General features: G+C 40.1%; 1 protein-coding gene across 1 annotated transcript in view; it reads right to left on the reverse strand.

The window, feature by feature from the left end:
• The window catches only part of LOC109914992 (serum paraoxonase/arylesterase 2-like), a 34,449-nt gene extending 26,805 nt beyond the window's left edge, over nucleotides 1-7,644 (reverse strand). Inside the window, exon 1 of the mRNA XM_020514598.2 lies at nucleotides 7,491-7,644. Within this exon, the coding sequence (XP_020370187.2) occupies nucleotides 7,491-7,564 (74 nt within the window). The 5' untranslated portion in view covers nucleotides 7,565-7,644. The remainder of the gene's footprint in view (nucleotides 1-7,490) is intronic.
• Between the last annotated feature and the right edge of the window lie 4,266 nt (nucleotides 7,645-11,910).

Raw genomic sequence — 11,910 nt, forward strand, 5'->3', positions numbered from 1 at the left:
CAAAACCCTTCTACAGCTCTGGAACAATAAAACTGTGGAAAATTAGAACATTTTCTAATCTCTAGCTCAATGCCCAGCCTTATCTTCTGATTCTGCATTTTTATTTTGCTAGTTGACTGTTCTCTCTTCAAAATAAAACGACCAAATATCCCATCTCTAATACATTTGAATGTATTTTGTACATCATAACAAGCTCATCCTTCCTTAAAAAAACCCTTAGATCTCATCTCTATAATAGTCACTTAGACTTCTTCATCCTACTCCAGTTAACACATTTCTGGTGTAGAGTTTTCACAAAATATTACTGACAGGTGAGTTAGTCTGCCAGGCTCTGGAAAAGAAAAAAAAAGAGTAGCTGCAAGTCTTTATGTTTTACCAATCGAGAATGAAGCTAGAAGCTCACATCAGATTGAAAAGACCAAATTTATAAGGAGTTTAAAGAAAAATGGAAGATTCGTCTTGTTTGTGCCAGAGGGAGAATCTCCAGTAATGCTTTATTGTGAAGGACAATTCTGGGATGAGAATTACCAGGCTGATAGTACCAGGCTAAGTTGAAAGAGTTAAATACAGATACAATCAGAAGAGTTTGTAGGAAGATAAATGTAAGTAGATGGCAAAGAATTGGGCGAGGGAGTAAGTGATTATAACATGGCACAGTCCAAACTGCACAAACAGCAGAATAAGGGAAGGCCTTAGCTGGATAAGAACAACTCTGTGGGAAATAAATGACATCTGGTTAAGACACGGTTGATCCAAATAGAAATCAAGTACATGATGTAAGGTGTGTTTTTTTTTGCCAGAATTCAGCTTTAGAAATGTTTAACACTGGCTCTCCTGTATGCACATGAATAAATGATCATAACCTGTACCTGAGAATGCTGGTGGTTTGTCACATTGAACAATAATAGTATCTAGCATAGTCAGCATGATCCTGCATCACATTCCTGGGACAGCTGTATTCAAGCAAGTACATTCTAGTTTACCACCCCCAGGTAGGGCAGAGCGCTGCACTGGACTGACATGGGCAAGATCCAAAGAACTTGAAGGATGACTCAGGACAGGAGGCACAGCCATGTTCTGGAACAGAAGAATCAAAGCTGCACAGATAGAACAAAAATATAGAAGTCACCAGCAGAACAGGTCAGCTGAAGCCACACTACATAGTATGGCTATGCAGAATGGGCAAATGTCTGAAGAAAAGACAAAAGATATGCTTGGGAGAGAAGACACAAAGTAAAGTTTCAAATGGAATTTTTACAGAAAGGGTTATGTAAGATGACATACCTTTAAGAATATTTTGCTCTGCCCCTTGAAATTAAGTTTTCATTGGTCTAATGTCACACTTTCATAGTTTTGGATGTCACCAATTTTTCTTAAGTTTTCTAGTGGGTGTAATAGAACATACTGAGTGACTTCTTGTGCTCCTGACAGGGCAACAAGAAGTTTTTGAAGTTTTCTTTGATTTCTTTTATGGAACAGGCAACTAAAAACATCAAGTGCTCGTGAGGGACATGTGAACCACCCTCTGTGACAAATATTTGCCCCTCATGTCTTTTTAAAATTTCTCTCCTCTCACCTTAAAAATATGCCCCCTAGTATTGAAATCCCCCATCCGAGGGAAAAGACACCTACCATTAACCCTATGTGTACCCCTCATGATTTTATAAACCTCTGGAAGGTCACCTCTCAATCTCCTACATTCCAGTGAAAGAAGTCCTAGCCCACCCAGCCTCTCTTTATAACTTAAGTTTTCCATAGCTGGCAACATCCTGGTAAATCTCTTCTGAACCCACTCTAGCTTAATAATACTCAAAGGACTGTGCAGTGAAGGCAAGCGTACTGAACGCCTTTTTAACCACCCTGTCTATATGTGGTGCAACCTTCAAAGAATTATGTACCTTAACCCCTAGGTCCCTCTGTTCTACAACACTACCCAAAACCCTACCATTAACTGTATAAGTTCTGCACCTGTTTGTTGTACCAAAATTCAATACCTCACATTTATCCAAATTGAACTCCATTTGCCATTTTCAGCCCACTGACCCATTTGATCAAGATTCCTTTGTAACCATAGAAAACCTTCTTCACTGTCTACTATGCCACCAATTTTGGTGTCATCTGCAAACTTACTAGTTATGCCTCTATATTCTCACCCAAATAATTTCTATAATGACAAACAAAAGAGGACCCAGAATCCATCCCAGTGGAACGCTGCTGGTGACAGACCTCCAGTCCGAAAAGCAACCCTCCACTATTACATCATTTTACACAGGGATCTGAGTCATAAATTTGATTGATTTGGCAACAGCAGACCAAAAGGCTGAGGGTTATGATCTCAATCTAAGAAAATTCTAGAAAATGGTCCAGGACAGACAATTCAGTGTAGGTCAAGACCCGACATTAGAAATTTAAAGCATGGCCACTGTTCAAGAGATTCATGCATGAACCAAACAGATTGATTAATGTACACAAAAATCTCTCAAACGGTGCAGGCAGGAATGATATCTGCTACATCTATGGATCACAGATACTTGATCAGGTGTGGGAAAACTGACAACAAATATGTGGCTGACATATGCACACTTGTTTAATCTGTCATGGCACAGACAGCATTCCTTCACTAGCTGCTTGCTCAGGGCATAGCATGTGCACACATATCAGCGGAATGTGTTACATCATCATTGTTATGGCAATCCTAATTACAGTAGAATGATGATATTACCCGTGAGACATTATATAAAAGGAGAGAATATTGAAGTAACGAGAGGTGGGAAGAAGCATGTAAGGTATCTTATCAAAAAATGTTGTAGACAGAGAAGTTAATATAGTAAGCAACGACTTTAAATAGATGCAGGTTAGATGCCTCTGGTAATATATCTACATCAGATATATGAGGTAGAAGAAGCAAAGATGCAGATTTAATGCAATAGCCAATTGCACAATGAACCAGATTGGTTGCAAGAAACCAATTCATGCCATGTATCTGTGTATAGAGTGATGTGGTGTTAGCTTGTTACAAAAACATGACCAATATGGAAATGATCAATCCTGTCCTATAACCAGCTATGCAGTGTATTTATACCCAAAAGGTAGAGTCTAGGATGGGAAGGGCAGAACTGACGACAATTTACAGGAGAGAAATAGTTAACATAAAGGCAGAGGAAGGCATTAGAAAAATCTAACACAGTATCTGAGATAGTTTGTCCAAGTAATCACTCTGTTACTTGAACACCTTATAGGGAATAGAGATGAGGCCCAGCAAGTAGATAGAATATACAACTTGTTGCAGCAACTAGCTAGGGTATTGACTGATGATATTGAACAACCAGATACCATTATTTAGTGGGAGGGCATTTGGAAAAGGGAATTTATTGCATAGATGGATTAGAAACGTCTCCCATTTATTTTGGTTATTGCACAGTAGATATTGGTTCTATCTACTGCAGCAGAAGGTCATATAAGAAATGGCAAGAAGTGTAGGGTTTGGACAATGCAAGACCAAAACACATGAGTCAAGGCCAACCTGTACAGATGATACAACCAAGTACCTTTAGAACTCTAAGCTTGATACTTAGCCAGTATCTACGGACAGCAAAGCATAAGCGGAAAGAGTGCTTGGAGAGTGGGCAGAAGTGATTTATTCAAATGGTTCTAGAAATAAGAAACTTCAGTTATGAAGATCGATTGAAGAAGTTGGAACTGTTCTCCTTGGACAGAAGGCAGCTGATAGGAGATCCAATTGAGGTTTTCAAAATCATGAGCAGGCTGGATAGAGCAGTTAGGGTGAAGCTGTTTCTGCTGGTAAAAGAAACAAGAATGAGAGGCTATAGATTTAAAGTGTAGTGCAAACGAAGCAACAGTGATGTGAGGAAAAAAAAACATTTCACACTGAGTAGTCAGGAATGCACTGCCTGGAAATGTTATAGAAGCAGTTTCAATTGAAGATTGAATTCAATTCAATTCAAGAGGTCGTCGGTTTTTTTTTTGAATAGTAATGATGTGCAGTGATATGGGGGAAGGTGATAGAGCCAGACTAGATAATAGACACAGTGTAAGCACGATGGGCCAAAAGGTCTCCTTCTGCCGTATAATAATTCTGTCGCTCTGTGATTCTGTGAACTAGAAGTTCAAGTTTACTTTCTAAAAAAGGTATCAGTCTCTATACATGGTGTAATGTCAGACATTGCAGCTACTTCAAAGTTCAATGGCTATTTCAAAGTCCAAAGTTTGGAACAAATACATTGGTATGCCTTTTCCCAGTAGAGTGCCTTTTAATCCACCTGCCATGTTAAAAATAATGCATGTGACAGCATATGTAATTTCAGGATATTATCTTGAACATCAGTTTGATGACTACATCATATCATTATTTCATCAGATAACAGGCGCAAAAATTTTACTGAGTTTACTAGCAGAAGGTACCAAATCAGGGCAAAGTCCCAAAGTTTATGAATCCATCTGACCCATGAATAATATTAGGACAGAAAGAAATACCCTACAATATTGCTTGAAAGATAAGGTGGGTGCAGCTGGGACTGAGATGTTTAATGTTAGTACTTCTTTAAATGACGCTAGCTATTTTGATATTAATTTATTCTAACAAGATAATTATTCATATCCTTAAAGTTTCCTAATTTCAAATAGCACTTGGTTTGAAAACACTTAGCTTCCTATGATTACAAAACTGCTTCTCTATACCTGCTCTCTGTATTTTGTTGAAACACCCAATGCTATTTAGGAACTTAATTTTTTTTTAAACATGTCCACATTTCAAATGTTGACCTGTCTTCTCTTCACAAATATTGCCAGACCTCCCATATGCCAAAAGTTTTATTTATATTACTATGCAAAATATTCTAGTTGTTATTTATTTTTCTTCACCTTAATTAGGCACTGTGGGACATCATCATCAGAATTGTATTAAACCACATTATATAAACTAATGTTCAGTTAATACCGAATACTCAAAGTTCTTGACCATCAAGACAGGACACCAACCCTAGTTCAATGAGGACTACAGGAAAGCATGCCAAGTGCACCAGGCATAACTAAAGATGAGGTGTCAATCTGGTGAAATTACAAATAAAACAACTACATGCATCCTAAACACCAGAAGTACTGATAGACCAAGCTAAACAATCCCAAAACCAATAGATCAGATCACCTTTGTTTCTCTCTCCACAGATGCTGCCAGATTGGAGTTTCTCCAAATACATTTCTTTTTTCATTTTAGATTTTCAGCACCCATAGTATTTTGCTTTTATTGGATCAGCTTAAGTTTCATTGTCGTAGTACATCCTTCTGAATGGTGCGAGACAGTTAAACAAATTGGTTAACTTGACTCCACAAATATCACAATCCTAAATGACTGGGGAAACTAAAACATCAGTTCAAATATTTCAGACTTGTCTCTTTCATTTAACTTCAGCCAGGAGTGGCATCTGGACGATACTCCCTGATCTCCTCCACAGGTCCACACCATCATGGATGCCAATCTTTGGCTGAACCTCAAACCAAAGTACAGCAATAATATTGGCAGCCACCAAACAATGTGGAAAATTCCCAGTTTTGTTGTATCCACGAAAAGCAGGACAAATCTAAACTGCTCCTTCATGTCTCATAGACATGACAAAAATCAAACTGTTTTAAAACTATACGTTATTGTGTAAATTTTGAAATGATAGTCTGAAACTTTGCTACTGCCAATCACACAGAGCAAACTGACCACAATTTCTGGAAGAATTCTGTTCAGCAGTTACCCTGACAAAACTCAGACAGCGTTCTCCTGGAATGTTACATCCTCGGACGTTGTGGACCTGGCCGTCCATATACACAAAAGACCAGCAGTCAACATGCCTGCCACACCCAGCTCAGAACAAAGGGGAGCTACTGAAACTGAATCTGCCTGAAGTGGATCCAATGGCTCACCACTGATTTCACGCAAGAGACCAAGGGTCCTGGCCAGGAGATTTAAATCAATTGCTATCTAGAAACTAACATCATACTGAAGCAACCTGTGCCTGCATATAGCAAGACCTGGACAAATTTAAGGCATGGGCTAATCAGTGACAGTAACGTTCAAGCTACACGTCAGACAGCGAACACCTCTGACAAGAGGGATGGGTGTTGCTCCAACGAGACTTAAGGAGTTCTACAAAATGCAAGACAAAGCAGTCCACCTATTCTAAATCCCATACAGAAATATATTAAATGTTCTCTCTCTCCATCAGACTGGGAGTAGTAGGTACCTTCCATGAGAAACACTGCAGTAACTCAGAGTCTCCTTTGATAGCACCTTCCAAAACTGCAACACCCACAAGGTCAAGGGCAGCAGATGCATAGAAATACCACAACCTGCAAGTTCTCCTCTAAGATACTTACCATCCTGACTAGGAGCTGTATCATAATTTCTTCACTGTCATTGGGTCACAGCCCTGTGGCTGTATCTACACTTTGTGGGTTGCAGAAATTCAAAAAAGTGATACATCATTATCATCTTAAAGAAAAAATGGCAATGAGTAATGAATGGTAACCTTGTTGGTGACAGCACATTCCATGAAGGGGTTAAAAACTACATAGAAATAAGTATGAATGCAGCTTTTGTGACATTTTCTTGTAATACTTTGCAATCACAATTATTCTCCCTGAACAAGCTAATACCTCATGTCAGCTTCCAGTGACTCCTCCTCTATGAGGTGGCAAGTTCAACTGTCTCCATAGTCTCATAGGCTCCTGATGTTCTGCACCATTTACCACTCCTCAGGACCTGAAGCAGTCTGTCCACATTCAGCAAGGCCTGGACAATAACCAGGCTCGGACTGATATGTGGCAAATAACATGTACATCACAAAAGTGCCATGTAATGACCATCACCAACAAGAGCGAAAGCCATCTCCCCATAACTTTCTATACAACCAGCATCGCTGAATTCTCTCTCAACAGACTGTGAATGGAAGCAAAAGAAAACAGCACTGACCTTGGGAGATCGTGAAGTCAGGTCTGCTTCTCCCAAGGCTGGAATGGATTTTAAAACACTACATGCACTTTAAGTTAGTTCCCAGCCATGCCTCCTCAGTGTTCCTACACTGCGCCATTACAACGCCTAACTAAGTCCTACCAGCATCCCCATTTCTGTGTGTGTAGCTATGCTGGGGGTGAAGGTGCAGCGAGTCGCCTCTCCCTAAAACACTCATGCTTCCGGAAACAGCCACAATTAACGTGGGGGAGCCGAGCCAGGGTCATCCATTCGGGAACATTTTAAAGGATAATTCTCGGAGTAAGATTATACTCATGTCATATTTTCATTTTATTATTTTTACAATATATCGCTCCTATTTGAACACCCCTCGGTCCCTTCGCCAGCTGCAAACGGAGCTCGCCTCTTTCCTGGAACAAAATCAGAACTTGACAATTCGGGAAGAAACAACTAAAATCCCATTTATTTCCCGCCACTCACTTTCGCCGAACTCTGAAAGGTTTGCAAAACTTACCACAAATCTAAAAGCCTGTACGCGACCGCAGACAGTAGGACTACGAAAATTGCAAGTATCAGTAGCTTCCCCATTGCTAAGGTAGGTCTCTGTGTTCGGAACAAGGAACAGTGACCTCCACTGAGCACAGTCAGAGTAAACCAATGGCCACTGCTGGTTGCCGTGGGTGGGACCTGTCATCCGCATTTGCTGATAACAGCGTTTTGAAAAGCAAACTGTATGTATGCCCTGTGAAAATGTTAGCAGCGATACTCGAAATCCTCACAAACATCGGTTCATGGGACTGGGCAGGCTAGATGTGGGAACAATGTTCCCGATGTTGGGCAAGTCCAGAACTAGGGGTCACAGTCTAAGAATAAGGGGTAAACCATTCAGGATTGGGATGGGGAAGAATTTCTTCACTCAGAGAGTCGTGAACCTGTGGAATTCTCTCCCACAGGAAGCTGTTGGGGCCAGTTCATTAGAAATATTCAAGAGGGAGCTGGACGTAGCCCTTGTAGCTAAAGGGACCCAGGTGTATGGAGAAAAAGACGGAATGGGAGACTGAAATTGCATGATCAGCTATGATCATATTGAATTGTGGTGCAGGCTCAAAGGGCTGAATGGCCTACTCCTGCACCTATTTTGTGGCCACCCCGTACTTTCAAACAACTGTCTGATCAATTGCAACACTTCCCACCTTCATCATTCTGCAGTGATGGGTGGACTAGCGGAGATATTTGTATCATTGACAGCCTCATTGTCTACATGGACTTTAGCAAGGCCATTGACAAGGTACCGCATGGTAGACTGGTTATTAACATTAGATTACATGGGATCCAGGGAGAGCCAGCCAATTGTATACAAAATTGGCTTGACAGTAGGGGACAGAAGGTGGTGGTAGAAGCTTGCTGTTCAGATTGGAGGCCTGTGACCAATAGTGTGTCACAAAACTCAGTACTGGATCCATTGTTGTTTGTCATTTATATAAACAACTTGGATGAGAATATAGAAAACATGGTTAGTAAGTTTGTGAATTACACCAAAATTGGTGGAATATTGAACAGTGAAGAAGGTTATCTAAGAGTTCAATGCCATCTTGATCGATTGGGCCAGTGGGCCGAGGAATGGCAGATGGAGTTTAATTCAATAAATGCAAGGTGTTTCATTTTGGAAAGACAAACCAGGGCTGAACTTACATAGTTAATGGTAGGGCACCGGGAAGTGTTTTTGAACAAAGAGACATAGGGGTGCAGGAATATAGTTCCTTGTAAATGCCGTAACAGGTAGACAGGGTGATGAAGAAGGTGTTTGGGCTCACTTCATTGGTTACAGCATTGAGTGCTGGAGTTGGGACATTTTGTTACAAGACATTGGTAAGGTCGCATTTGGAGTATTGCGTATAATTCTGGTCACCCTGCTGTAAGAAGGATGTTAAGAAACTGGAAAGGGTGCAAAAAAGGATGTTGCTGGGACTAGAAGATTTGAGTTAAAAGGAGAGCTTGGAAAGACTGGGACTTATTTCCCTGGAGTGTAAGATGCTGAGGGGTGACCTTATAAAATCACAAAGGGCATAAATAAGGTGAATTGCCAAGGTCTTTTCCCCAGGGTAGAGAAGTCCAAAACTAGAGGGCATAGGTTTAAGGTGAGGGGGAAAGATTTAAAAGGGACCTGAAGGGCAACTTTTTCACACAGAGGTTGATGCGTGTATGGAACAAGCTGCCAGAGGAATTGGTAGAGGCAGATACAATTACAACATTTAAAAGACATTTGGACAGGTACATGAATAGAAAAGGTTTAGAGGGGTATGAGCCAAATGAAGGCAAATGGGACCAGTTTACGAAACTTGGTCAGCATGGATGAGTTGGGCCAAAAGGCCTGCTTCCATGCTATATAACTCTATGACTATGACTGGACTACATGATCACCACTGGGAATGTTATTTCAATTTAATTTGTTGGATTTATTTAATGATTTTGTTAACAGGACTGCTTTCAAATGGTATATTCCTGCTGACCAACCATTTAAAAGGTGAGTTCAAATGAGATATGTCATCTGAAAATTGTCACGGAGATTTTCCATTTTGAGCTTTAAGGATGGTGACACAGTCTTAGATGCCGTCATCTCGCCAATGCCTAAGGGTGCATGATCTCACCCGAGCACATATCTCTTAGCTCCTTATTAATGCAAGTGAGATGCTGCACCAGTTAGTCATGGAGCAGGGGAGGCAGAGGTGTGGTGGTAACGTCAGTGGACTAGTAATCTGGAAATCTAGTTCTGGGCAAATGGGTTTGAATCCCACCATGGCAGATAGTGAACTTTGAATTCAATAAAAAATCTATGTCGTTAAATCCAGCTATCTGTTAAAAGCTAGCCTAATTGTGAACCTGTCACCACCCTGTCAATTGCTGTTAAAAAAAGTCTGGTTCACTAATGTTCTTTAGGGAAGGAGATCTTTTTCTTTTTTTCTACTTTCTTCCTTCTACTTTCTTCCTTGTATATGTGTGTGTGTTTTGCTAATTATCTCCCACATTGAATGCTTGAATAAACCATCCTTTTAACTCTAAAGAGAGTTAATTGCAAAACGTTTAAAAGATTGTTTGGGAGATCACACCACTGTCTGTTATGAAAGAGAAAAACATTTTAATCAAATTCAAAACCACCTCTTTAGCAGGCAGGAGAGAATAGTAAAAATAATTTAATTTACCTCGACCAATTGTCCACGACACATACAAACAAAAATTAGAACACAATTTTAATTCAGTCAAAACCCATTTGCTTCCAGAGTTTAAGTTTGAAATTATAATAAAGCTAACGTAAAAACATTTCAGAATTATGCACTTGTTCCCTGCAGACTGAATACATCATACCCATGTTTTCATCATGCCTTAGTAAGGAGAGTGTAATAGAATTATTTTACGTACTGTAATACCTGGTATTGCATATCTTTGCCTTTGGCCATTGAAGTTAATGTAGCCATAAATAATATGTTTCTAGTCATGAGAGGTTCCTGCAAATGCCACCTCTAACAATGATTAATGGGCTGCACATGACTGCATCAATAAATGACAAACTTCTTCTGTGCCAATGAAATCATTGACTGAATATATGTAGTCTTGTCTGTTTCATCAAAAACCTTGCAATATTAAGGAACAAAAAGATCTTCTACTTGCTAAATAAACAGCTGATGTGTGACCAGCATGTGGGTTTGTTTTTGATATCCTGGCAATTGTAACAATGTTTTCACGCTGCATCAATCGTCAAATCCTTCCCCTTTTCATCCAGATTATCAAATGAAAGACTGAAAAACTGGACACAATGGCTATCCTCTGTGCAACACCATAAATCCTGTTATTAATCGACAGCTGTGTGCTGAGAAGAGACAGAACCAAAACCATGGTCTCAATTTTACTGAAATGGTGAAGTCTTTGCATTGGGGCTAAAAATGTGTTGTGACCCCACTTTGGATGGTGGCGAGATCCAGCGACGTATATTCATGGCAGTGAACAATGAAGTGACTGCTGCTGGGCCACCATTTGATGAAGCACTATGATCCACTTCCAAGTGTTAATGGCTAACAGCTCAGCAGTGACAGGGCTAGCCATGACCATTGCTGAATCTATAACTTCAGGAATGGGGTGCTTCGATGGCTGGCAGTTCACAGGTGCCACCATGGCAATTGCTTCCAGCACTCCGTTTGTGGACCACGAAGTGCCCATTACAGAAATTCTTTCCCCACCTAGAGCCCTCTAGGAGGCTGCCATGTTTCACTGGTTGATTTCCACATTGATTACTTTCTGCTTGACTTGCCACAGTTTTGTCATGAGAAGGATACAATCTATTGAGCCACCTTTGGTGAAAGATTTTTGAAGTAAAGAGGCAGTGTAAGGAAGATAAACCCTTCTTAGCAAGATTTTCAAGCTGGTCATTCAACCCTGGTTTAAAAAGTGTTTATGGGGAGAAGCTTGATTTAAAATTAAAGCCTACTAGGCAGTTAAAAAGTAGCAAAATCAGACTGTGCTATCAAGAAGAATAAATACATTGTGAAACTAACAGAGACATTTGTATAAATGTGACCTTGACAAGTTACACAGAATCAATGGGTCTCTTCAATAAACAATGAGTATCAGGAAAGTTAACTATTCAAACAACCAACTATGACTACAGAATTCACATGTTAGAATTGACTTAAATAAACCTAAGTGGGCAATCTTGTGGACTTGAAGTTTTAAATAAAATGTGACATTTCACTGGTTGTCATGATCTAAGATTATTGCTAATAGACCAACAAGACCTCAATGATGTACCATCCTGCTACCTTTGAAAAGAAAACGTATAAAAGAAGCTGAGATAACAAGGTGTAGAGCTGGATGAACACAGCAGGCCAAGCAGCATCAGAGGAGCAGGAAGGCTGATGTTTCGAGCCTAGACCCTTCTTCAG

This window comes from Rhincodon typus, chromosome 2 (genome assembly GCF_021869965.1).
Source record: "Rhincodon typus isolate 14 chromosome 2, sRhiTyp1.1, whole genome shotgun sequence".
NCBI classification, from domain to species: Eukaryota; Metazoa; Chordata; class Chondrichthyes; order Orectolobiformes; family Rhincodontidae; genus Rhincodon; species Rhincodon typus.